Raw genomic sequence first — 27,843 nt, 5'->3', positions numbered from 1 at the left:
TTTATTCATTATGCGATAACTGTATCTAATGTAGACTGTTTTGATAGAATTATTATTATTTAGATAATTAGTATTTTATTAGATACAAAAGTCACGTAAACTTTAGGACAACTAACAAGCTTTTATCAGTTATAGTAACACACTAGTATACGTAAAAAAACCCTTCCATAGCAAGATTTACGAATAATAATAATAATAATAATAATAATAATAATACGGAAAAAAGCAACATTTTAGTCCATTAAACCGACTTTTATTTTTTAATGTAAACGCAGCACATCTGCTTCCGGGGTTGAAGGGCCTCAACGTGGTGCAGCAGGAGCTCAACGTGTGTAGCAGCTCGAAATGAAACCTCGTATAAACTGAAGGAGCAACTGCAAATTCAGCGTTCAAAGTAACTAAATTAGTTTTTACGTATTTAATTGTGTCCAGATACATTATTTTACGCTACTATTTCTTATTTGATGAGCTAATAGTAAATTCCTTTTAGCAGTGTTGACCAGAGGAAACCGCAGCAGCTCGGTTAGCTCATTCCAGTTTACGTGAATTAGTTTAAAGCTCTCTCTTATTGCCTGATCAGAGTGATTTACTTTAGCTGAAATATCTAATCTTTAATAAGTTAGAGAATCTGAACTTTTTTTTTTGTTTTAAGTTAGCTGCCATTAGTTATTAGTTCGCTGATGTTACCTGCTGCTCTGAGATAAACTGATATAAAGTTCTAAAGATTTCTAAGATAAAAGGATATAAAGATTAGAATTATAAATTCACTGAATCCTCGATGATGAAACGTAAACATGTCAGTTCATGCGATGGGGTACAAAAAATTCTGTATGTGTATTTTGTTGTGAATTAACCTTCTTGAAATTCAGAGTAGTTTTAGTTCAACAGCTAGAGATTTACATTAAAAGAAAATCAGATGTCTTTTCACATTTTCCCTTTGTTTACAAATTCAGATCTTGTAGAATCTCTTTTCCAGTGCTTAGATTCAACCAGTCAATTTCATTCTTCTATTCAAAATTCTTTCTGTATTGTCATTACTTGTATTTATTCATCGTCCCTATTTAAAAAAAAAAAAAGATGCGTAATTAAGGAAAGAGTGAAAACCATTTCTGTATTGTTTCTCAGCTTTAATCTGTTCAGTGATGGGGGAGTTCAAGGTTCATCGTGTTCGCTTCTTCGACTACATGCCCTCAGCTATCCATGCTCTGGCTTTCGAGCCTAAGCGTGAGCGGATCGCAGCGGCGAGGGCAGACGGCTCTGTGGAGATCTACGACGTGGCTGACAACTTCTTTCAGGAAAAGGTTTGTGAGTCTGGCTGCACATGGTGTACATCAGGGAAAGTGTGCCAGCTATATCAGACACTCATGTGGATTAGGTGATGGGTGTAATGTGATGAACTTATTACAGTCGTGTGTACACAGGTGGTTCCTGGGCGAGAGAAGCGAGCCACTGAGGCTCTGGCTTGGGTTGGAGAGCGTCTCTTCAGTGCAGGTTTAAATGGCGAGATAGTAGAGTACGATTTGGACAACCACAAGGTGAAATACACACTCGATGCTTATGGAGGCCCCATTTGGGCCATTGCAAGCAACAAGCAAGGAACTCATTTGGCTGTAAGTTGAATGTTTGTTTTAATGTTTCTTATTGGATTTGGATGCAAGTTATTAAGAATATAGAAATAAAGATGATCATATGCTGGAAAATGTGTCCTCTTTTATAGCCATAAAAACCATTCTTAGGTGTTTTTCTATTTTGTTTTGCTCAGGTTGGTTGTGAAGATGGTACTGTTAAGCTGTTTGAGGTGTGTGAAGATAAAATCCAGTTTGAAAGGAATCTGGCCAAGCAAAAAGGACGCATCATCTCACTATCCTGGCATCCTTCAGGCTTGAGGATAGCTGCAGGAATGATGGATATGATTCGGGTCTTTGATACTGAAACAGGTAAGATAAATCCCAAGAACAAAAAATGTAAAATGAGCTTTTTGTAGTGTGGACTGAGGAAACAGTCTCTATAGTCTTGGGTTACCCACAGTAAGTAGTCCATTAACATTAGATTGATTGATTGATTTTTATTTATTTAAATGCATAATTCATAGTTCTAATGCTAGTTTCTTTTTTTAAACAATTATTTACCTCAGAGTAGCACTGTTTTATTGTTTGTTCTGCTCTGTACACTTTCTGCTAGCACTCGATTAAAAACCTTGTATAGCAGCACTACGTATATTATTCTCTGCTTGACATATCGCTTTGCTTGTATTTCCTTTGCTTTTATTAAGCGTCTGCTAAATGAGTGAATGTAAATGGAAGTGTTCTCTAACTGAATGCATTGTCTTGCTCCTCAGGTCAGTCAGTTCACAGGCTGCTGGTGGAGCGTGGAATAGGAACAGCTAAGAGTAAGGAGTGTGTCGTTTGGAGTGTGGTGTACCTCAGCGACGGCACCATCATCAGCGGAGACTCGTCTGGGAAGGTTAAGATATGGGATGATTGCACAGGAACACTGATTAAAAGCCACCAGGTCACCAAGTGGGATGTGCTGACATTATCAGCTTCTCAGGTGAAAAGCTGTTTCTGACTTTATATGTATTTTTAAAAGGAAATGAGCTGGTTACTTTTCCCACACTCTTGGAGCACTGATGTTCTGTTAGAAGAGATGATTTTATTATCCGAGCTAAAATTTCCCGCATGATGTTGCTTTAGCTTTCTTTTTATTTTGATTCATGCTGCGCTTTTGTGAGTGTAGGATTAGGGTAGGATTAGAGTATATTATGCAGTTCTTCATGGCCTAGGCTCCTGAGTTAAGTCAAGTAGATCTTTTTTTTTCCCTCATCATTCTTCTTTCTTTCAACAACCAGTGAAAAAAAACCCATCTACTTTCTATTGATTTTTTTAAATTCATTTTTTCATTTCATTTTCATTCAACATAACATGCGCTGTATTGATCATATACTTTTGTTATTCTAAAGCACCATTCTGTGGAATGCTAGACTTTTCCAAATCCCAGCACATACTGCATTAAACATGCAACATGTACACGTGGTATGTAAGAACTAGCCAGTACACAAGCTGTGTCCCGAATAACGTAATATACACTATGCACTTATACTGTGCACTATATACTCTACCATATATGCCATCATCTCAAGCAGTTTCCTAGTTGAAGGCAAATGACGTCAGATTCACATAATACATCACCGCTAGCTTTAGAATAATGCATTGAATTTTTGTTGGAAAATAAATCACATTTAAAAGACTCTTCTAAGATGTTGTCCAACTGTAGCCCCACACGTCTTTCTCTACGTAAATAAAGCTGTGAATGTTGAGTTCATGAGAAGCTGTGAATGTTCAGTACAAGTGTCCAACATTCCACACTTTATTTATTTATTTATTTTTTTAAGTTAAATAAATGTGTCTAAAAGTGTACTACGTTTTTACTGGAGTTTTCAGTATGAACACACTACATTGCTCACACTATTTATACTACACAATTGCAGAGAATAGCGCATATCTATGTGCTATATTTGGGGTGCAGTTAGGGATCACATTTCACTGAAGAAAAAGTCCATCAAACTCATATCATGTATTTAAGTAAAGAGAGAACTTTATAAAATTGTTTATTTTCTAAAAAGTGCTTTAAGGCACAGTGTGAATTGATGTTGGCTTGTTCAGTGGATTGAGCAATTTATGAACATTGTATGGTATGGTTGTATGGCTCCTCGTAGATTTAAGTGATTCTGGGCATATGCGCTCTCTCTCTCTCTCTCTCTCTCTCTCTCTCTTTTTCTGTCTTTCTCTCACTCTTCCACTCACTCACTCACTCACTCACTCACTCTTTCACTCACTCTCTCTCTCTCTCTCTCTCTTATTGATAAAATAAAGGCTCATTATGTCCTCTTTTCTACTGAATTAAATTAGAAGTCATTGTTCAATAGTTGCCCTGTTATGGCCCACAGGATGAGACCAGTGTCGTTGCCGGGACGTCAGAGGGAACCGTAGTCCAACTCCAGTTCATTTCCATGGTTCTGGGACAGGAGGAGAAAGAGTGGGTCCGAACCAGAACCTTTAAGAATCACACGCATGACGTCCGAGCTGTTCTGGAGATCAACATGGCCATTGTTTCAGGAGGTTTGGTCACTATTTTAAAAATTCTTAATTGTAATGAGGGGTGGAACTGATAACAAAAAATCTCAATATTTAATTTAAAGGTGTGATTGTCTGTGTTTGCAAAACTGTTTTCACACTAGTGTATATTTGTGTTTAAATGCACTATTGGATTTAATGGAAGTTAGTTTAATGCAATTTTACTTAGGAGACTTTCACACTGACAGTTTAGTCTGAAATGTGGGTCAGGAGAAACTGTCCTGTGGAGAGGCAAGAGTACTGTGGTACAGACCCAAGACTACCTGTGGGAGGTGGCCCAAAATTCCTTTGAATGTGAACCCAACTCATTCTTTGCTATAATAATAATAAAAGAGGAGAATAGATACATTTGTGTTCTCTATGCATGGTTTTTCTGATGTAAGATGAATGCAAATGCACCGGATTCAGACCACAGCAAACGTGCCCAGTGTCATCTAAGAATTCAGTGAGAATTCAATTTTATCTGTAAAAATTACATTTACATTGGGAAACAAGGTGAAATTAAACACTGTATTACATCATTCAGTCCGCTACTTGTTGAAAAATAACAATATAATATGTTTGTATAAGACATCTGTTTTTAACAGTTTTTAATATTGTTTTGTCATATTGAAAAGCATTTTAAATAACTGATCTGTTTTTTGTGGTTTGTTTAAAATCCTGCCTCAGGAATGGACACCCAGCTTGTCATGAGGCCTCTCTTGGATAAAATTGAAGTGAAGACCACTGCTACAGCCTTTCGCAAGATCCATTTTCCTCACGTAAGTTTTATCATCTTGAAGCTTTTCAATCTGCACCTACAGCTGAACGTGACTCAAACTGTGCTAAAGAGAATCGATTTTTTTTTTTTTTTTTTTTACCATGTAGCGGAGTTTAGTGTCCTGCGCAAAGAAAACTGGTCTGCTGCTGTTCCAGTACCCAACACATCTGGATCTGTGGAGACTCGGGGAGAGCGATGGTACCGGTGAGAGAAAAACATCATCATGTACTTAAAGTTTGAATTTTATTTACATTTTTTGTACTTTTTAAAGATAACAAAATCCACAGTCACCAAACATACAATCACTGACCACTTTATTAGAAACACCTGCACTTTCATACAGTTATCCAATCAGCCGATCATTTGGCAGCAGCTCAGTGCATAAAATCATCCAGATACAGGCCAAGAGCTTCAGTTAAAATTAATGTAATGTAACATAAATGTAATCTGTGTCTTTAACTTTTGCGTTGTTGGTGCCAGATGGGCTGGTTTGAGTATTTCAGTAACTGCTGATCATCTGGGACTTTCACACACAACAGTCTCTATACAGAGTTTACACAGAAATTCTAAAATTGTATATTCAGCAATGCTAAAAAATACAATGATTTTCAAATGCAAAGTACATTTAATAAAAACAACATGGCTGCCATCTTTAAAACAATTCGACAGACTACAAAACAGGTTTTTATGTTGTTTTTTTTTCCCCATTGTTTTGTAGGGATGCCTGGAAGCAGTTTAGCCATTAAAAGGAAGCCAGAGAAATTACTTCACTTAAAGATAAAGGTAAAGGTTTTACCTGTATATCAATTTCTCCCAAACTCTGAGAATCCAGTATGTCCATTGATTAGATTTATTTTTTTTTCTGTTGTCAGGGGGAGGATCATGTCTGCTGCAGTGCCGTGTCTCCGTGTGGAGAGTGGATCGCTTACTCTACAGTGGCCAGCTTCCGGCTATACAGACTACACTGTGATAACAACAACGTCAGCATCACTAAGGTCAGATTCTTCACCGGAGAGTGAACGGATACGCACTCGAGTACATGAGCTGTAGGGCTGCCTGGAACACGTCTCTCCCGAAGCTTTAAAACGAGCCTGCTTACTGAGATTCATACAGTTGTAGAACTCTGCTCTGTGAGGGTGTGAAGGCAGATGCACTCACTTTCAGCACACTTTGGAAGAAACTGAACAAATCTTAAACATGCTCTGTACGTGTGTGTGTTGTACTTGCCCAGAGACACTCACCCAGCACCTCTCTCTTTTACTCTCTATATAGCCATTACTGATAGCTCAAAATGACCCAAATAAGTAGGCTGGTAGGTAATAAGACACCGGTGAGAATCATCCCATGTTATCTGCCAGTTCGACTCGCCATCTTCCCGGCCACAGTTGATGCATGTCCATGCCCCCACTGCCACAACAATACCTTTTATATATATGAGCTGAGAAATGTACATTACTAAATGGCTACTGTAATTGTTTCTTGTAGATATCCAAGCTCCCAAAGATCCTCAGCTCAGCCAATCAAATATGCTTCTCTTCAGACTCCTCTCGTCTGTTTGTGGCTTCTACATCCTCTACAGTTCATGTGGCAGCTCTGAGCCAAACAGAATGCAAGCTCATATCTTCTCTTAAGTCAAAATCAGGTGAGAGGAATAATATTGTTTGTCTTATAATATTGTTTTATCATTCACAGACACATTTTTTTTATTTTTAGTAATCTTTTAGTGCATGCATTTTTAATCATTTTAAGATGTTTGATTTAGGTTTTTTTCTCTCTTTCTTTCTTCTCAAGGCTCTGGTCAGGCCATTCATCTGTTAGCAGCAAGCGAGGACGGAAAATGGCTGGCCTCAGCCAACAGTGCCCATGAGGTTCATGTGTATAACCTGAAGAAGATGAAGGTACACTTTAACACCTACTTGTAGAATGAGGAGGAAATAATGCATGATATGTATAGAATCACATCCTTGACCTTGTGCATTTTAGGTACACTGCACGGTGCCTATTTATAGCTCTGGAGTCAGCGCCATGGCCATCCACCCAACAACTAACAACCTGTTCGTGGTGCATGCAGATCAGCAGGTACTCAACGCCTACAGCTGGACACATGAAACACCACAGGGTTTATTCTGTTAGCCAGACTAAAGTATATATACACTGAATGATTTCTCGCTCATCTTCACACACTCTGTGGAAACAAGGGGCTCTTATTATTGGTCCTAATTCATATCACCTAAATATCTAGCATGGGTTGCCATCAGGATTAACTGTTGTTGTTGTTGTTATTATTATTATTATTATTATTATTATTATTAAAAGTCCCAATGTCTCAAGATATTTGACACTGTTCAGAATCAGAATATCAGCAATAAAATATTTTCAAATTCAACATATGAAATTCCTTATATTTAATAACAAGCTTTCATTAATATGTGAGTTTGGTCTGATGACTTGCCTCATTCTATAGTGTGTGTATGTGTGTTCTACATATTTTGAATTTTTAATGATTTTAAATGTTGGTTGTTGTTTTGGTTCTGCAGCTGTTCGAGTACTCTATAGATCAGAAACAGTACACCGACTGGAGTCGAGTGGTGCAGAAGAACGGCCTTCATCATGTGTGGCTGGAGAGAGACACACCCGTGACTAATGTAACCTTCAGTCGCAAAAACCCAGCTCACATTGTACTACATGATATGTACATGTTCTGCATCATTGATCAAACCCTGGTAAGACAAGAAGTTTGCTATTATTCTTATTTACATAATGACAAACGGCTGAGAATTTTTGAGTGCTAGAGCTTGAAAAAAAAAAAAAACGAACTGCTCCAAAAGTGTCCACCTTTGACCATTTTATTTATTACACACTGTTAAAACTCACTATTAAAACTCTCTTGGCTGATTTGTGGACATGTATTAAATAATATTCATTTCAAGACCTGGTCTTATTCTTGAATTTTATTTTTTTATTATTTCCTTTCCAGCCCCTTCCTGATAAAAAGTCTCAGTTCTACAATCAGCTGACTCTGCGAAGCCTGCCTGAGAAGGAAAGGAAGTCTCAAAGCCATGCTTTCAAAGTTTGCAAGACTTACAAGGTGTGTCTTTCTACTAGACCCCAACTGCTCTGAAAAATAGTGCATTCACCTTTGAGAATATTCCTCAGATTTAATGGGGTGCTTTAATATTTTGATTTCTCTGCCTCACAGGAGCTGCTGTTTGCTGGGCTGATGGAGGATCAGTCACTGGTGGTGGTGGAGCGCCCCCTGTTGGACATCACTGCACAACTCCCACCACCTGTCAGACAGAAGAAGTTTGCTACATAAGTGTATGTGTGTGTGTATGTATGTGTGGTGTGTGTGTGCTCATGCAAATGTGTGTGTGGTGTTTGAGAGTGAGAGAGAATTGAGATGTATTGTGAACCTGCTCATCCCCATGCTTTGTATTAAATGTTTACTACAGTAATAAACAGAATATTTACTGTAATATGAACATCATGGGCTTGTCATTTTATCTTAAAATATTAGAATTATTTTAATATTGACGTTTTGATTCTCACACCTCCTTTAATGAGTGAAATGCTTAAATCTGGTGAAATGTTTTTTTGTTTTTTTTTATAACAGATCTCAGTATTTTGTTTCGATTGTCTGCTTTTCTAGTTTCACTTTGCCATAAAGACAAAAAATATTGCAGTTAATCCAGATTATTCAATATAATCTTGACATTAAGGCATATGAATAATGACAGGTACGGTAGACTGCAGAAAGAAAACTGAGATTTTATTCACATAGGAATAACAAACACTGCATATATCTGTAGCACCTTTTGTATTCATAATGTATTATAGCTGCACTTCTAACATCGTTCAGCAGACAAAATGTCTTGTACTTAATTCCGTATGAAGTACTGTACTGTACATGTGTAGTTATGGTCACATGAACAGCATGTCAGGTTGCATAATGTATTATATATTTGTTCAACATACTATGACAGGGTATGTTATAGCATCTGCATCACATGATTTTGGAAAAAAAATTCTCTTTATTTAATATTTTATATAAAATTTATAATAAGGAATCTCTAAGTGTTAGCACTTTGTTAGTAATTTGTAATGCTGCAATTTCCACCACAGGAAAGTCTTCAGCAATCGTAGCATTTTGTGGTTTCTTGGTAACAACCAAACAAAAAACCCCAAATATATAACCTCTAGTTGTAGCTGTGTATGGACAATAAGTACGATATGCTGTTCTTTAATAAATAAGTACAGTATATGTAATTGCTGACACTGCTATGGTGTAAACGGAATAAAACACATCGATGAAGGAAGATTTTAAGTTTTATAAGGTGCTATAAAACATGTTAAATATGTTTGTATAATGCATTATGAATACAGGATTAATAACAAATTTTTCTTTGTTTTAAGTTTCTTCATTAAAAGAATGTCTTTTTTTTTTAAAAAAATTCGTTTTCTTTTCGCTGCTGAGGTTCACTGAGAAGAGGATGAGAAGCAGTTTCCTTAGTTCTTGATTCTCAGCTGCATAAGGCTGCTTCTCCTATAGGATCCCAAAACATTCCCAATCCAAATGACTGTAAATAATCAATGACCGTTTTTTTTAAAGCTAAAATTATGCCTGAGATGTTGCTGTTGATGTGCGCATTGCTCTTTGGTTTTCCCGGAGTGTGTATAAGGGTACATGTATCTTTGGTACATTCTCAGCTTTAGCTAACTTTAAATATTCTAAATACATGGAAGAACAAAATCTATGTTTCACTAAGCAGTATGTTTATATGAGAAAGTCATGAAGATCAGTCTGGCAAGTTGTAACACTCTGTGCGGTGTTTGGAGGAGGTAGGAAATGTTTTCCATGTTATAGCACCTCGAACATAAAGCACCAAAAAGTAAAGCAAGGATATCCAGTTTCTGCAGAAGTGTTGACTGGTTTTGTTTTGTGTAGATTCTGTAGGGCTATGAAGGTCACCTATAGGAAAATAAGAGAATATTAGTGTAAAACATTAATATTTTGTAGTGTATATGTAATTATTATACAGCAAAATAGCAACCCATGTTCATATATATATATATATATATATACAGGTCTGCATTAATCTAAATTAATAGATTATAATCAATGGACAATATAAAATGCAATATTGATGCCTAAAAAAATCATTTTTCATATTGTTGAAGAAGATTGAGTTGCATCTTTTTTCCCAATTCAGGACCTGTCAAAAAACTGCCAACTTTTCAATAGAATATGGTAGTGACAAAAGATTGGCGTTTTAAAAAAATCCTCAGGATCCAGATCCATTTAGTTTAACACACAGTGATGAGTTAATAAAATCCTCTTCGCAGCAGTATGATTCCTCAGGCAGCCCTGTACCTTTTTTAATGTCAAAAAATCCTCACCTGTTTTTCAGCCTAAGTGCTTGTGATTTTTCTCATAACCCACTGCAATATTGGAGTTGCTTCCTGTTAGGAAGAAACAGCAAATATTAAATACAGAATTGTGTTTTGCCCAGGGTTTCTCTTAGATGTTTCCTCCCTATGACTAATTTGCTGTAGATATAAATTGGCAGTAATACTAACCTAAATAATCCTTGTGCTCTTTGAAGTACTTCTGCCTCAGGCTACGACCATCTAGAGGGAGAACAGTATAGCTAAGGTACAAGAGGTTGTACACAATATTAAATTACAGCATTATAGATGTATTTTATATCTCTCTGAGTAGTTGTGTCTCACAAGTGTACAGCTGTTTTTGCTTGTGGCCTGAGAAACACCTTCATGCATAACTATATACAATATACAGTTTTATATATATATATATTCATTCATCTGCTGTAAGCACTTTATCCTGGTCAGGTATTGCTTACTGAAGATGGATGGATGGATGGATGGATATGTACATGCATGTTCCAATTTTTAAGGAACACCTGTACACCTTTTTAGTACATTAGAGTGCATGATACACTTGTTCACAATGATTCACACTTGGGGGAAATTTAGTATAGTTAATCCACCTATCTGAAGGGATTTGGACAATGGGAGGAAACCAGAGAACCTGGAGAAAACCCACACAAACACTGCGTGTACATGTGAAATTTTAGACATACAGTAAGCTAAGCTCAGGATGGAACCAGGGGAACTATGTATAGTCTACTATAATTCTACTATATATAGTTCAGAAACCCAGAACCTCAATTTTTCTTTTGCTCATGTCTCTTTGCCAGCTGGTAGGTTATTTTCCTGATTCCTATTAGTGGACTAAATTGATGATCAATAAAACATGTGGCATGTTTAACTGGCTTACTGTTGTGTTATTTTATCAAAGGTTTTATTAAAGGTTTTTATTTATTTATTTTTGTCTATGATGTAACATCATTAACATTAATTCAGAAATCATTTCCATTCTACCAGCAGCAGCTGGTTAGACCAAGCTGGATTTTTCAGCAGGATCAAGCAGATGTAAGTTCTGGCATTTTACAATCCAAAAGTGAAAAGGGAGACAATTGCATTTAAAGACTCCTTTCTGTCTGCAGGAACATTGCGAACATTTTGACACTGGTATTTGATTACAAACTGAATTGATTAGGCTAAAATCCATTTCACTGTGGCAGTCAGCCATTAGTCGGCAACTTGATCAAACTGTGACAGCACACTTGAAAGGTTTTCGACACTTTTAAATTGATTTCATTTAAGACTGAGTTTGTTAAACAGGCTTCTTACCCATCACTTACATGATCTTTGCCAGGAGAAAGAGAAAAAAATAAATATACACATGAATGAATAAAAAGCATATCCACAACATTTTGGTGAAAAACTATATATTCATAGCTTCGTAAAGTAGAGACCTTAGACTATGTTACAGAAAATATATAGTATAAAAACTCACCAAAACCGCCCTTTCAGCAATTTTGGAGAATTCATCTACATCTGACACATTCATCTAACATTTTTTCCCAGACCACAATTATGATGACTGAGGAACAGGATATGAGATAAGTGAGCTGAATTCAGACCTGAGTTTCCCCTCTGTTTGATACACTGCCCTCGGTTGGGAATGCCCGCAGAGGGGTTTCCGGGGTTGATGATGTGGCATTCATATCCGGTAGGACAGTGTAATGGCTCATCCCCATCCTCTGTAGTGCTGCACGCCTCAGCTACAAACACCAAAACAAAGATAACAGCATGTAAGTAGATAAATATATTAGTGTACAAAGAGATATAGCTGTTCCACTCACCCTGGAGAACCTCCTCTGGTCCATCTAAGAGCCAGCCATTTCCACCAAGCCATCGTGGCTTTGGCTGCACCAACCAGTCCAGCACTGATCAATACAGAGAAACACATTGTGAAAAAATATATTTTACAAAAAATACTACATAAGGAACCTTCAGCTGCATTTAACTAGTTCTACACTGTTTTATGCTTTTAATATCATCGTTTCCAGAGATTCCACAAATGCAAATACTGTATACATATTTAGATGTTACTGCCTGCCTTTGCTACTTTCTGGTCTCCTGGACTCACCAGCTTTTTTTTGGCTTCTGATTGATGAATGAATATATGCCTGCATGTGAGTGTTTATTCCTACCAGGTGGAGGCTGAACTGATTCCAGACAGGCATAGATGCAGCCATTGTAACAGCAGCGTTTGTGTCTTTCACACTCCGAGTCTGAGCGGCAGCCCGGAACCTCACACGCCCTCTCGGGAAGCATCTGAGGCGGAGGTGGACACCGATCACTCTTCTGTTGTTGAGTGGACTGGGAGTGGTTTGGGTATTCATAGTCCTGCATGGAAAATCAGAGCAATCCTTATTAAGTCATACATTCTCACAAATAAAGGTACTAAACTGTGCTGTTTATTTATGAAGGGTGCCACCAAGGGCACATTTTTGTACATTTAATGTAGTACAGATGGTCTGGTCCTTAAGATTCAAAAGAAGCCCCTTCACAGTATCTCATCAGTGACAAAGAAAAGTACTGTGTTTATTTCTGAGAGGATTTTTTTTTCTAGAAACTTGACAATTCTGAGAGGATACTTACCCTCCAAGTAACATTAAGAGATAAATCTCTTAAATAAGGGAGAACTGCTTTTACTCTGACATGCCACACAATCTTAAACCTTTTGTTCCTCATACTTAATGGTTTTCTGGTTTCTAGGTTTGTAGTTGGTAGGCATTACCGTGACCTATAGATGGCGCCATTTGTACTCTCTTATAACTTTGTCTTCAGCACCTTACCTTTGTAGGTGCAGACTCATTTCTCACAGTGTTATCGAATGTCTCAGATTAATAATCATTTATATATCTAGCTCACCGTGTTCTTAACATTGTGTAAAAGCTCCATAAGTATTTACATAAATAGTGAATTCCACTCAGCTGAATCATGTTAAGAGGCCCCTTTCCCTGTTAAACTTGGGCGTAGGCTGTGCTGTAGCTCTGCCAGGGATTTGTATTCATGTGAATCAAGATCTGTAAAGCAGCCATGTATACACTGCTCTCAGTTCTCTGAGCTTGGCATGCTTTCTATGCTCTCTACGGAATGGTGAACCGGAGACCCCCATGAGGTTAAAGTTCAGGACAAGAGATTTACTGTTATTACCGTTTGCCTACCTATGGCATAATAGAGACACTGTTCTTAATAAAAGGGGAAAAAGCCATAGGGATTCGCAGTAGAATTTCCGTTCTCTTTGTGCAGGAGTTGAAGGATGTGGGCTAATTCCACAAAGGCTTGACTTCGAAAATGGGCTAGAGCCAGGTTTCCAAGAAGAGGTACTGTTTAAGACAGAATAGTTTTGGACTCACTACACATCTCTGTCTCATAACCTCTTCTCCCTATTGTCCTTTCTTTATGCCTGACTACAATCCAGGACTGCTTAATCAACTTGGCAGTTATACTCTGAATGTGGGATAAAATGTAATCTAAACTATATTCTGCAGGTTGAATCTGCTCTGAATGTAGATACAGAGGTGTCTCTGTTTCACAGTGCCAGTGTGTTTTGCTGCAGGGTTGCCAGGTCTGTGTGACAAATGCATATACCTGGCAACTCACCCAATACTCAATAAATCGAGTCATATTGTCCTAACCCATGCAGGCAAAAATCATGACTACATTTGCACTATTATTTACAAAGTTACATCTATTTATCCTGCAAAATACCTACAGAATTAATCTAATGTATGTAAAATAACCCAACCATAAAAAACCCCAACTCACATTAAAACAGAACTAGCTTTCTAATGAGATTTTGAAGCAGGGTAAGGCGAGACTGCCTGTGTGTATGTGTCTGTGTTTTTTCGTTTCTTCTTTTTCTTTCTTTTTTTTTTTTGATAATAGGTTACAGTTTGCACTTATTGTTACAAATCACTTTATTTGGCAAGTGGCTTTGGCAGTAAAGCAACCATTAAAATAAAAGCAAATGTTTGGAATGGATACTTAAGCATTAAAGTGTTTATACCTAATAGAAACATATTTGCTGTATAAAAAGAGTGTAGGTCAGCACGTTTTATGGTTGATATATTGCATTAGTATGCAGTTGAGGACAAACATTTTTATTTTAAAACACTGGACATACAAGTTATTGGAGTATATTTATTTTGCATTCAGGACAGTGATACCAATAATGCAATAAGAGGCCCATTTGGGCAGGAATCATGCTGTTTTTTTTTCATTCTCTATGGCCATTTTTGGTGGAGATATTGTTTTATAACAAGTAATTGGAATGAAATCGAATACATTCCCATAAACAAGGCAGTTCACAGGCTTAACCTGATAATCTTCACCCTCCTCGGGTGGAGGTTGTTGAAAAAGATGGGAAGAAGATGAAAAGAAAAAAAAATGTTTCTTTTCCTTTTCCAAACCCCAGTGTGGACAAACTTCATTTTTCTGTAGTTTTTGATATGAAGTTGGGCTGGACTGTAATGACAATGTGGGACTCGGCTCCCAGAGGCCTACTAAAATGGACATCAAGGACATGCTTGATGTCCATGTTTGTTCATGTCACAGCCATTACAGATGCTAAGTCCCAATTCAGTTTTCAATTCAGAATTAGTCTGTTCCAAATCTTTGTATGTTGAAATGAGTAAACTGTAGATCCATGGACACTTTTTCAGCAAACGTCGCTCACAAATCCTTAGGACGCATTTTAGAGAGGTATAAATGAAATGTGGAAAAATAAATCAAAGAAATGATAAATGAAATTAGGAAGTATAAATTATATAAAATATAATGAATAAGAACAGCTGGAATGCAATGACAGTGTGCATAATTAGGCAATAAACCTCTCTTCATTTTTGCAGCAGGTTAACATATCCCAGTTCTCTTTTGCTACACAAAATCATGTACTTTTTCTTCACAAAAAGAGTACACACCTTTACTGCATAGTATAAGCAGGCTGGACTCTCTGTTCATGTTCATGTTCACCTGATTTACTGATCACACACAGCTGGACTCAATTACATTACAGCCACACTCACAGTATTTAAGGTCACTCAGTTCACACTTCCATTGCAAAGTATATACCCTGTTTTGATATACTAGTCTATACCAAGCCGGTGTTTATTGACTGTCTTTCTTTTGATCTTGTTTCTGGTTTTCTCGTCTTGCTTTTGCCTGCCCTAGTACATGTTGTTTGTTCATTCCCTGACCCTTGCCATGACTTTGACTTCAGGATTACGTCTTTGTTCTGTTTGCTTGTTCTAATAAAGCTCTCTATACTTGCACCTGTGTCATAATCTGCTGCTGTGACATGGACATTTTGTTCGACAACCCTGGTAAGCACTTTGGGAAACACATCTGCTGTATTAACACAGCTAAATTACTCATAATGATTGTACATGATGACTATGTTGTGAACACTGAATTGCTGAGTGACTTCATTTTGTTTGAGGCTATGTGGTTCTTAATATCATCCTACCACACAATACACTCCGGTTTATACAGAACTCTCAATAAACTGAGATTTGCACAGGACTCATAAACACGCAGTTTTTGCACATAACAGTTTTTGCACATCAATTAGGTCTGTAACTTTAAACACTTGTTTTGCACATTACTTATTTTGTTTTTCATCTCATTCTCCATACTTATTCCAAAATCTCTGTATTTAGTATTTTTCTGCTATATTTTGTTATGTTGTTATATTCTGCTATATTTTGTAATATTTTATATTTTGTTATTTGATATATTTTTTGTTATATTTTTGTACCCTAATTTGGGTATTTTAGTATTTTTCTGCTATATTTTGTTATATTGTTATATTCTGCTATATTTGGTAATATTGTATATTTTTGTTATTTGATATACTTTTTGTTATATTTTGTACCCTAATTTGGGTATTTTAATATTTTTGTTATATTCCTTCCTATTTTATCTATTCCCTGTGTTTGTGGATACTGCTGGAAACTGTGAATTTCCCTTTGGGATGAATAAAGTCAGTCAGTCCATCCATCCATCCATCCATCCATCCATCCATCCATCAATGGACACAAGCTGCAACTGACTAGTTGAGCATTTTTACTGTTTGTGAAACATTTGTGAAACATCTAACACACTAAATTATTGATTAAATTGACATTTTTTTTGTCTTATTCATCTAGTCAAAATAAGAACTGCAACCTTTTGTTTATTTAGTTGTTTAACCTTTATTCCCATACTGAAGCCAGAACAAAATGGAACTAGAAGTTTACATAATCTGATTCAAGGGTTTAAACTTAATTTTCATGTGTTTTTTTTTTGTTTATCGTCCTTCCAACTAAGATATTTCTCATCTGCTGGTCACTTATGAGGCTTTTTAGAAAATGTCAGTGCTGTGACTACAATGATTCGACTGCCTAATAAGGAATAGCATACTTCAGTTACAACTGGGATAGACGCTGTGGCTCAGACAGTCTGACTTCATTCATAGCTCTTACAGTTAAACATATTATCTTTCTAGTGTCTCGGCATCAGGAAAAGCTAGTAGTATCTCCTTCCTGTTTGGAGTTAATGGTTCTGGGATCTCCATAAGGCTATGTGTTGTTATGCAAGCTGGGATGTTTTCTTCCTGTTTGTCTCCTCCTCCTCTAATGTAGGGATGTCAACAGCTCCATGATGAAAGTATTTACTGGCCACATTGTCTCTCACAGTGGAACAACCGGAGGCCAGTAGAAGTCATGAGAGACTTCTAAACTCCTTAACAGATCTGTGATTCAAATCTGCTGGCCTCATTTGGGTCATTGTGAGATGTTTGTTTGTGTTCAAAGGAGAGCTATATGATATGAAGTAACATTTAAAAAAGTGAAGCCTATCGTAAGTATTCATTTGTTCGTTCGTTTGTTTTAAATAAATTTCTTGAAATGATCCAGTTCTATTGGCTGCTGTTTTATTGGCAATAAAAGAAAACAATTTTATAGTTTTAAATTAAGTAAAATTTAGATAAAATCACAGATATTTTTTATTGCAATAAACATATCTAGGTTAGATACTGTTCCTATGTTTGTTTATTTATTTATTTATTTATTTTTGCTGGCCATGATGGAACTTAACTTGATTAACTTGATTCCTGTCTCAGAGTGCTTTAGAGGATTTGAAGCACTTCATTAACGATCCCTGTGAACGTGTTTATTGACTTGTTTCTGCATGTTCACAACCCTGCATAAGCACATCATTTAACTACCAATCATAATGCCAATAAGAGTGACTAATAATAGTGAGCAGTAAGCTTTTTTTTCCCCTTACACTGCTGCACCGTATATTTTGCTCAGGCAGCTTTGCAGTTTTAATGATTAATTTATGATGTATTAATTTATGATATATTAAAACAGGTACTCTGAAGACCTCCTCATGAACTGTTTCTAATTTTTTGAAGTTCACTGAGAATGTGAATCTATAATTGAGACATCACATGTCATTTTTCAAACTTCGCAGCATGCTTTTTTTTCTCAAAAAGACACGCTGCCCACCACTTGCCTGAATTCCTTTTGTTAATAATTAAAATATCCACCTCCCCTTAAACCTTATCTTCTCCCATGTTTTACTGCTTCATATTATGACCTTCTAAATTTTACATTGAAATATGCTTTAAATTCCAGTTTCTAGAATGCCTGCACATCTGGGTAAGAAGTGTACACACTGAATTCATTTTCTTTCCTACATCTGGCTGACTGCTTGCTGCATGACCTTGACTCGAAACTAGAAGAAGGATCTTACAAGTGATTGGCAGCTCAGAGGAAAGTGCACAGTCTCCATTCCTTGACAGTGAAGTTAATTCCTTCTAATTATTTCCTCAAGCTCATATCATATCCTATCATAAAACCTGCACTGTAGAGATGCTTTGGAATGATTAGTGTTTTGGTTATGCATCTAAACCAAGTGCAAAACTGCTCCTGCTCCAGTGATACCTACAGGTTGGTAATGCCATTCAAAATCCTGTTCCTTTTTAGCCAGGAGGCTGTAATGAGCTAATTGAGTAAAATTACAGCAATGCTATAGTTCAGAAAGATGACCTCTTCATCTGACTGGGATTACTGTGCAGGCTGCTGAAGAGTGAACACATTACTGGCGCTTTGTTAACTTGCTCATGGCTCAAAACCAAAGGTCTTCAGAGTGCAACTGGAAACGATTCGAATACTTTTCACTGTTAAAGCAACATTGCTTTTTGGGTGAAGACATAGATTAACATCAGATGTAGATCATAACATGTACTCTGTACACATTTAGAAGATTTATTTACATTTATATTTAAATATCAATTTACAACTTTTACACTTACACATTCATTCATTCATTCATTCATTCATTCATTCAATTATCTTCATAAAGTGCTTTATCCTGACCAGGGTGTCAATGGATTTGGAGACAACCCCAGCAACACTGGGCACAAGGCAGGATCATTCATCCTGAATCAGATGCCAGGCCATCACAGGGCACATTCACATATTCATATACACCTAGAGCCAATCTTATCCACAAAGAGCCGACATGAGTGCAAGCTTTCATTCTAACCTAGCAGGAGCCACACCTTATTCCACCTGTTCAATCAGCTGATGATGGTGCTCTGGAGTGAAAGCCAAGATCAGCAGATTTAACAGGTGGAATTAATTGTGGCTTCTGCTTGGTTGGAATGGAATGAAAACCTGCACACACATGGCCCTTTACAGATAAGGCTGGACCCAGGTCAAGTTAATATAGCCACCTCACATAGCTAATCAGTGTGAGTAAAAGAGAAACGGAGAACCTATGAGCATGAAATAGAGGAGAGAAGAAAACAACCATGGATCTTTATTAGTTGTCTTTTAGAGAATGCTGTTTCTTTTTAAAGAATGTTTTGTCATTTTTTATTAGTTATAAGTCCCTCTTTACTTTGAGAAAGTTGCGGAAGCTATATATAATGCCGCATAACACTGTTATAAAAGCAAATTTGATTACCACTTTAGTTGGAGGGCATTGAAATCAGTCATTTAGTTGGCATGCCGGCTTTGTAAATAATTCAAGTTATATTGGAGTGGTGCTCAAGAAACATTTTGACTGCAAATAGAGCACCTGCACTTTAGTTGAACACAGTTTCTAATTCATTCATGAATCAGATACATTAATTACACAAGAGTCAAAAATAAAAACATCCAAAATGAAGAAAACAATAGGTTTCAAACAATAGTCTCAGCCATTTATGGTATTTGAAGGCTTTTCTTTTGTTTTATCTAAAGCAATAAATGTCACAGAAAATCAAGTTTTGAAATAAGCCTTTCATAAATCCTTCAGTATTGCTTTATAAAATATTTATGCAATGCTCATGAATATGTTATGAACTGTATAGTGTAGGTACCCTTCAAATAGTTACTAATATTCTTATGCGTCTAATATTCTTATTATCTCAAGTACAATTAATATGAATAGGACACATTCAAGTTAAGTAGCCTTTATTTGTCACATATACATTTCTGCACAGTGAAATTCTTTCTTCACATATCCCATCCCTGGAGGGTTGGGGTCAGAGCACAGGATCAGCCATGACACAGCACCCCTGGAGCAGGTGGGTTTGAGGGCCTTGCTCAAGGGCACAACAATGGCAGCTTGGCAGTTCTGGGGCTTGAACCCTGATCAAAAACCCAGAGCCTTAACCACTTGAGCTACCACCACCCCTATATGTTTATTTATGTGAATTTACACATTTTGTGAAATTTTTAAATCTTTCTATACTATATATATAATTGTAAAGAATACATATTTCCAAAATCATTTGGCATGTGGTCTGGTGTACAGACATTTCCTTAGATGACTCTGAAGTTGTTTGCTGATTGTTTTCTTTGAAGGAATTCTATTCAGCTCATTTCACACAGTGAAATCACTGGGGCACAATCGGCATTGTGATTCATCCCAATGCTGTTCAGTGGGTTCTACCCTCCACTGGTTAGATAATCTTAATGTTCTACCTCACACACATCCCAGCTAACAAGTTTAGTTTAGCAGAACATTAACATTCTAGGATCTTTTGGGTCCAAGAATAAATCTGATGTTTAGAACTGTCCTTACGCACAGCTGCAACATCTTATTTGCACAGACATTTACACTATTCCAGAATGTCATGTTTTAAAAATACATCTACAGAAAAGAACGTTGAGCAACCTTCCTAGCCAGAACTAACTTTTGTAGAACATCTGAAATACTCACTGAATGTTCTGTCATTTTCTGCTTGCTGAGAAGCTTTCTATAAACACAGCCTACAGATGATGTGGTTGCATTGCCAGTGTTTGGGGCAGCAGGAAAACATCATAGTGAAACTGACAGACATTGTGTGAGCCTCTGCCCAAAACATCTGCCCAAAACATCTGCCCTCTTTTTTGTTGCTGTCAAAATCAGTCTGGATCTGCGAGATAAATAGGAGTGTACAGATGCTGTGGAGGTCACACATCCTTGTACATGCCCTGGCGCGCATTATATGCACAACAAAGTATCTGCTTATAATATTTTCTTAACCCAAGATAAACAGCAACGCAAGCAGTGAGACTGGTAGTTACACGTTTTTCTCTCAGTCACCAATTCCTGGTTTGGATCATACAGAAAAAGTATTTCTGAGTTTTCCTTCATCCATCTTGTTCTTTTACCTTCCCCCACATACCTACTGTATATATTTCTGGTGAATGTTTCTCAGACACATGTTGATTTATTACCCAGGCCTGCAAAATGCTATGAGAAAAGCCATGCAGTGTGACGGCTAGTTCTGCCTTTTCTGTTCCTTCAGCCATGCCTCTACGGTACCCTCTCTCTCTTTCTACTGAAGCTGAAACTGTGTAGTGAATCTTCATGACAAGTCCAACGTGTCACTAAAGACTGACTAAAGGTTAGGAACTCCAGCTTGACCCTTAATCAAGTCTTAATCTAATGGGTTTTTTTTTTTATTTCCACATTCCTCACTGACTGCAGGATGTGAAATTTAGTGAACATTCAGTGCTGTTAATGTGGCGTATTTTTGCTTAGGCTTGCAGAATTTTTTGCTGGGTCATGTGTGCACAAATCCCAAAAAGCTATTAGCATTTCTACAATGCATATTGCTGCTTATAATCAAGAGGAAGCTCAGTGCCAGGTGGACCACACAGTTTCCTGGACTCTATCAGGCCCACACAGAGAACAGTGCTGGCTTGACAAGCATATCCACAAATGACTCTTTATTTGCAATAAAAACTTCATTGTAGGAAAGGTCACCTTCTTAGCTTCTGCTTTATGGGTTTTGAAGATAGAGAGAACTACTTATGGCCAGCTGCCTTAACCGTGCAGTATAGTCCAACCCTGCTTCATCATTTCATGTGAAGGATTTTGCAAAGATCCAGAAAGAAAAAAAAGGAAAGATAAAAAGCCTGATGTTTTTATAGGGGAAGAATGAATAAATGTACCAGTGCCTCTACTTGTCCTTATTCTACCAGCTTTGTTAAAAGTGTGCGTGCCAGAATGATAGAGCTGTGCAGCATCTCAAATGCTGTACCTCTTTAGCCTCTATTGTGCTCACGTTAGCTAAAAAGCAGATGTCAAAACAAATTCCACTTTGAAAGACTGAGAACACACACACACACACACACACATTCTATATATTCTGTGGAATCAACTACTAGGGCAATTGACCCTAAGGCTTATGTGAATCATTCCAGCTTTCCTGTCCAAAACCCATTAAACTGACAAGTACAGTCAATTTCAAAGTATTGGCACCCATCATGAAAATGAAGGAAACATTACATATTGCAATTCAAAACTTCCACTCAAATGGAGAAACAATTTATATTCCATTAAAAAAAAGACCATTCTCATAAAAACTCCCTGATTTAAAGTAAAAATATTTTCTCTGACTATATATTGGTGTTAAAATTTGAGGTTGCATGTATGTACAATCTCTTCTTCACAAAAGAGACAGATGGTATGTTAGTTTCCAGATTTGATCTGTATGAATTCTACATGCAAAGATGCCTCTTTTTGGCAGAGTGGACCAAGATCTCTATACATGTCCCTAAACTTTATAAAGTGGAAGAGGAAACATTGTGCTAATTCTCTCCAAGGGAGGCTTCACAGCACCTTAATTGTGGGGTACCAACAATTTTGAGACCAAGCTTTTTTAATTAAGTCAAAAGTTAAGATAGTTAACAGCCCCAGGAATATTATTAAAACTAGAAAAAAACTTAAAAATAAAACAATACATAATCTTAAAATATTTCACATTGACTTTATAGATTAATTTTTGCTCATTTTCACGAGTCAGTAATTACAGGGTATCTCTGTAGATATGCTTTAAATAAATAAATGTTTGACCCTGACCTTCTGGCTGAGTCCTCTCCTCCTGAGCCTGCGTTTGCTCTCTGTGCTGGTGACGAGCAGCAGCAGACAGACGATCAGAGCTAGCCGGCTTGGGATCTGTGTGTCTGCCATGGCCTTTCTCCTCCACTCGCTCTTCTCTTTTCTCTCCTTTCTCCTCTTCTTGCTCTCCTTTCGACTCCCACACTTTGAAGTTTTTGTCCTGCTGTCTAGACTGTTGACAGTTTTTTTTTGTGTGTGTGTGTTTATACTGTGGTTTCCTTTTGGAGTTTGTGTGTAAGTGAGCGTGTGAGTGAATGCGTGTATTTCCTTGTGGTTGCCCCAAAGCCTGTAAACCAGTTCTGGCTTGAGGTCTCTGTCCTTGTTGCACTTACACGAACTCGCTCTTACTGAAGAGTGCTTCACGTCTGGGAGAACAAACTAGAGGGAAGGTGAGAGGAGAAGCAGTGGGGGAGGTGGGGGGAGTGAGGGGAAGGAAAGTAAGAGGAGTAGAGAAAAGAGAGGGAAGAATGAGGCAGCTGCCTCTGTGTTGGATATTTTGAGGAGGGGTTAAACATGTCTCCTGGCATGGCATGCACATGGTTCTTTCACGTGGAGAGAGAGAGAGAGAGAGAGAGAGAGAGGATACAATCCAGGATTATGAGATACAAGGATAAGGTGAAGGAAAAAGTATATTTATTTTTGGAGTGTACTTATGTGTACTCTATCTGCTAAATCCAGGGACAGTGTGTGTGTTTATGGAGAGTCATAATGTCAGAGTGGATTTTCACATGGGGTAAGCATGGGGTAAGCATGATGTGTGTTAAACTACAGAAAAGGGGCCATTTGGCTTTGAACATAAATGTTCAGTCTTAAAGTAGGGCACCCCCCTCTGTGCCTGACTCTCTATGAACCACTTTGAAAGTGTTGAAAGGGAAAAAAAAGACAGCTCAAATCACTGTCACTATCCATTTTACTGCAGAGAGACATGGCCAAGCCTAGAGATAAGTGAGATTTCAGGGAGAGAAAAAAAAAAGTGAAGATGCAAGAAATGAGCAGTTAGGAGCTGTGTATTATTCTCACAGTGAGGATGCTCTAGCATGAGCATGTCCTTTCAAAAAGAAGATCTCAGCAGTCGATGAAAAATTTCACAGCATGCATTTTGATCAAATTGCACAGCATGGGTAATGACAATAGCCTTTTGAACAGTGATCAGGGAAAACAGATCAATTTGATTTCTCTTTAATTGGAATTAGCATTTTGGCAAATCAACATGATTTTAGTTGTTTTTTCTGAACACAGGAAAAAAGCGCTTAGTTAAAAAACAACTCACATTGCACACACACACACACACACACACACACACACACACACACACACACATATATATATATATATATATATATATATATATATATATATATATATATATATATATATATATATATATATATATATATATATATATATATAAGCAAACATTGCACAGTGAATATGGCCTTGTGATAATTTTAAATTGTTACTATGAAGTATGAAAATGTGTACACAAACCAAACAAATTAAACTTCATCATTATTTATGTTTTGGTATTGATTAATAATAATCAGTATTCTCAACAATATAATAAATAAGCAGAGTGTGATAGAGATATTTCTTTGAACAGAGGCTTTCTCCGGGAAAAAACGGGTGTGTCTTTGCTTTCATAGAGGTTATGCTACATTCCCATGCTCCCAACTTGCTCGTGCTCCAGCTGGACTCAACCAGATGGAACTGGGTGGAGCAGACACCATGGTCAGGTCGGTCATTTCCCAATATGATGATGATTATGAGTACAGACTCATTAACATTGATATACTGATGCTGAATATGGAGATGTGAAAGCTTAGTGGTTTTCTGTAAATTCCAGCACACCCTTTTTTTCTGCTTGTACAGTCAGAAACATCTGCTGAGCAGAAGTGAACCATATGAAGATGAGAGTTGGCATGAAATGTGAGAATTTAATCATGAATGGTTAAGTGATCTTGCTGTGAACCATTTTCTCATTCCATAGTGCCTGTGCGGGAAAGGGTGTGTGTGCAAATATGTATTATATAAAAATATTTTTATAAGCAGGCTACTTTACTATATATTTCATTGCTGCTTATATGTTTAAGCTACTGAGGTGAGTATTTTTTAAAGTCACATGATATTAAAGCCACAAGATAATATTTTAAGGCTTATATTAATCATATATTTTTTCTTTACAGTAATCAACACCTGACTTTAAAGGAGATCCCTGATATGATACATCCCTTCATATATAACATGTTTTTATTTAACACACTGAAAAATTGTGACAGCATATCTGCTACCCTTCTAAGATGGCTTTAGAGTCAACTAATTTATCTGATCGCCACAGGTTTGCAGATTTGCAGCAGGACGCAGTGCTGGAAAATAAGTGATTACCCCCAGCCTGAGAGCATTTGTTTAAACCTGGGAGTTTATCTGCCTCATGTGTGCAAATAAGCTTCATGATCTACGTCTTGATAAAGGAAACAAAAGGCCTGGCGCCATTCAATTTTTTTTAGAGAGAGATGAGAGATAAATCTATCTCCTCAAGTGAGGATGTTCTGATGGTAATGGGAAAAAAATGCCACATGGGCATCAGAGTTTCCTGTTTAGTCTTCATTCATTTCACTGTCTGTGTGTCTAATATAAATACCTAGAATCTGCATGTAGGCATTGCTGGTCTGAGTTGTATGAATCCTGGCAATGTGAAATGCAAAATTATTCCTCAATAATGGATCTAAGAAAATGTGCATAGAGATTTAAAAATGTGTAACGGGTTTAAAAGTAACAGTGTTGCATTAGCATAGAATTAGCAAATACACATCTAGCATCCATGGTAACGACATAAAGATTCTATTTAAAGAAAAAAACAATGAAAGTGCATACTTTTTTTTCTTTTGTGGTCTTCAGCAAATGAGAGGTGTAAGATGTTAAGTGGATTCAAGCATTAATTATATGATTTTAGAAGTATTTTATCTCACTAATGCTCTTGTGGATGAATGATCACAAATACCCCACAGCCACATGTCAAAATCTAGTGGAAAGCCTTCCCAGAAGAGTGGAGCTTATTCCAACTGGACAGGGACTAAATCTGGATGGAGATATTCAACAAGAACATATGGGTATAATGAATATTTGTCAACATACTTTTCGGTTGATTAATAGGTTTTTCTTAAAGTTTTAATGGTATATACCCGGATCAGGCATGACATTATGAGCACTGACAAGTGAAGTGAATAAGACTGATGATCTCCTCATCATGCCACCTGTTAGTGGGTGGAATATATTAGGCAGCAAGTGAACATTTTGTCCTCAAAGTTGATGTGTTAGAAGCAGGAAAAATGGGCAAGTGTAAGGATTTGAGTGAGGTCCAAATTGTGATAGCTAGACAACTGGATCAGAGCATCTCCAAAACTGAAGCTCTTCTGGGTTGTTCCTGGTCTGCAGCGATCAGTATCTATCAAAAGTGGTCCAAAGAAGGCAGAGTGGTGAACTGATGACAGGGTCATGGGCAGCCAAGGCTCATTGATGCACGTGGGGAGTGAAGACTGGCCCATGTGATCCGATCCAACAGACAAGCTACTGTTGCTCAAATTGCTGAAGAACATAATGCTGATTCTGATAGAAAGGTGTCAGAATACACAGTGCATGATAGGTCAGGGCTGTTTTGGGAGCAAAAGGGGGAACCAATACAATGTTAAGCAGGTGGTCATAATGTTATGCCTGATCGGTGTATTTTAAATATGTAAATATCTATATTAAAATGTCTTTACAATTCTAAATTGCCCATAGGTGTGAGTGTGTGTGGTTGTTTGTCTATGTGTGGCCCTGCGATGGACTGGCGACCTGTCCAGGGTGTACCCCTGCCTTTCGCCCTATGTGCGCTGGGATAGGCTCCAGCAGACCCCCGTGACCCTAGGAGTCCTAGGAATAAGCGGGTATAGACAATGAAGGAATGAAAATGTCTTTACCTTACTTAAAATCAATATTTTATGTAGTGAAAAGCAAATTGCTTTTGAAAATTTAATAGAAGTAGAAAAGAAACAATATAAAAAATAACCTATAGATTTGTTTTATAGAGCTTATTGTTTGTGTAGTGCTGTCCAATTTGTCCCATTAAAGTAGCACTGAAATAATATGTGACATGCCCCTAACAGACTTCATTCGTTTAGGGTTTCTCCGTTTAGCCAGAGAAAAGTCTTTGAAATGCAGTTTAGCTTTACAGCCACCCAGGCCTGTGAGTCAGTGCCCCACTACGAGCTCATTATCCTAACCTCCTACAGCTGTCCCCATCACTAGGAATTAGGCAATATTCCTTCATCTGCTCTAATCAGCACCACCTAGCCACCTCAGGTGCAGAGAGGAGAGAGAAAAAACAGAGAGAAGGGAAAAGATAAAGAGAATGTACCCTGCTGTGGTTTTTCCTTCCCTTGCAATTGATTTTTCTCTTGTTTTTAACTTCACTCTTTTACTCAGCACGGTTCCTATTTCTGATTTTCTGTCCGTCCTGGTGGCCTGATGGTGTCCTTCATTATTTAACCTTCCAGTGGTTCTCAGTGAAGTCTCTCCTGTTGATTGTTTTATTGTAAGCTACTGCACTGTTACAGTATTCTATCGCTTAATCCTTCAATCATACACTCTCAGTTCAAACTCTTTGAATTGCAGCCAAGTTGAATTCCACAAAATGACCCATGCGAGAGAGGTCACACAGAAAGCATTTGGCTGTTTCTACAGGACCTAGCTGGCAGGGAGTCCACCCTCCAGGTCATATTTAGGGGTCCTGGCTTAAAAGGGAGAGTTTAAGATTGGCATATGTGGTGAGGATCCTATGGAGCTGTTGTCAATCAACTGTTTCCAATTAGGAACTTCAAAGAGGACACTGTCCATGCAAGCTCGGCAGAAAAAAATGGCTCAGGATACATCCAGGTGGCATTGCGTGCCTTGTGTGTCGACTGTTTTTTTTTTCCTTCCAATTCCTTGGATGGCAGAAGAGACAGACATAAACAACCACATCTGCTTTGACATGAGAATTGGTTTTGTTAGGAAGATTCTAGGCACCGTCAGTCTGGAAACACAACAATGTTAAATGAGATCTGGACTTTCAAATTACAGAAAATAAAATGTGGTGTGTAAGATTAGATATCAACAATCAAACCATCT

At 37.4% G+C, this 27,843-nt stretch overlaps 2 protein-coding genes across 4 annotated transcripts; one reads left to right on the top strand and one right to left on the bottom strand.

Moving 5' to 3' along the window:
* Positions 1-241: 241 nt before the first annotated feature.
* utp4 (UTP4 small subunit processome component) lies at positions 242-9,282 on the top strand. Of its 2 annotated transcripts, none has more exons than XM_058388004.1 (16): positions 242-394; positions 1,126-1,301; positions 1,422-1,610; positions 1,763-1,937; positions 2,339-2,550; positions 3,947-4,118; positions 4,803-4,894; positions 5,001-5,097; positions 5,612-5,676; positions 5,766-5,888; positions 6,379-6,535; positions 6,685-6,791; positions 6,877-6,972; positions 7,431-7,616; positions 7,871-7,981; positions 8,093-9,282. In XM_058388004.1, the coding sequence occupies exons 2-16, from the start codon at positions 1,143-1,145 to the stop codon at positions 8,207-8,209; spliced, it is 2,058 nt and encodes a 685-aa protein (XP_058243987.1). In that variant the 5' UTR covers positions 242-394; positions 1,126-1,142; the 3' UTR covers positions 8,210-9,282. The 2 variants fall into 2 exon arrangements, with proteins under 2 accessions (XP_058243987.1, XP_058243986.1); XM_058388003.1 differs by having other exon boundaries at positions 5,001-5,118.
* On the bottom strand, positions 9,268-23,126 carry wfdc1 (WAP four-disulfide core domain 1). Of its 2 annotated transcripts, XM_058388005.1 has the most exons (7): positions 22,660-23,125; positions 12,474-12,669; positions 12,123-12,206; positions 11,901-12,041; positions 10,471-10,521; positions 10,291-10,353; positions 9,268-9,862 (listed from the first exon to the last, which is right to left on the bottom strand). In XM_058388005.1, exons 1-6 carry the CDS (start codon positions 22,768-22,770, stop codon positions 10,298-10,300), a joined length of 639 nt encoding a protein of 212 aa, XP_058243988.1. In that variant the 5' UTR covers positions 22,771-23,125; the 3' UTR covers positions 9,268-9,862; positions 10,291-10,297. The 2 variants fall into 2 exon arrangements, with proteins under 2 accessions (XP_058243988.1, XP_058243989.1); XM_058388006.1 differs by lacking the exon at positions 10,471-10,521 and having other exon boundaries at positions 22,660-23,126.
* Positions 23,127-27,843: the final 4,717 nt, after the last annotated feature.

The sequence above is a fragment of the Hemibagrus wyckioides genome, linkage group LG04 (genome assembly GCF_019097595.1).
Source record: "Hemibagrus wyckioides isolate EC202008001 linkage group LG04, SWU_Hwy_1.0, whole genome shotgun sequence".
Classification (NCBI taxonomy): Eukaryota; Metazoa; Chordata; class Actinopteri; order Siluriformes; family Bagridae; genus Hemibagrus; species Hemibagrus wyckioides.
This window is presented reverse-complemented; position numbering and strand designations above follow the sequence as displayed.

Coding starts and splice junctions, on each gene's coding strand:
- utp4 (XM_058388003.1), top strand. CDS start 1,143: ATGGGGGAGTTCAAGGTTCATCGTGTTCGCTTCTTCGACTACATGCCC. Junction 1,938..2,338: donor GGTCTTTGATACTGAAACAG/GTAAGATAAATC, acceptor CTTGCTCCTCAG/GTCAGTCAGTTCACAGGCTG. Junction 5,119..5,611: donor TGAGAGAAAAACATCATCAT/GTACTTAAAGTT, acceptor ATTGTTTTGTAG/GGATGCCTGGAAGCAGTTTA.
- wfdc1 (XM_058388005.1), bottom strand. CDS start 22,770: ATGGCAGACACACAGATCCCAAGCCGGCTAGCTCTGATCGTCTGTCTG. Junction 12,042..12,122: donor ACCAGAGGAGGTTCTCCAGG/GTGAGTGGAACA, acceptor TGGTGTTTGTAG/CTGAGGCGTGCAGCACTACA. Junction 10,354..10,470: donor AGAGCACAAGGATTATTTAG/GTTAGTATTACT, acceptor TCTTCCTAACAG/GAAGCAACTCCAATATTGCA.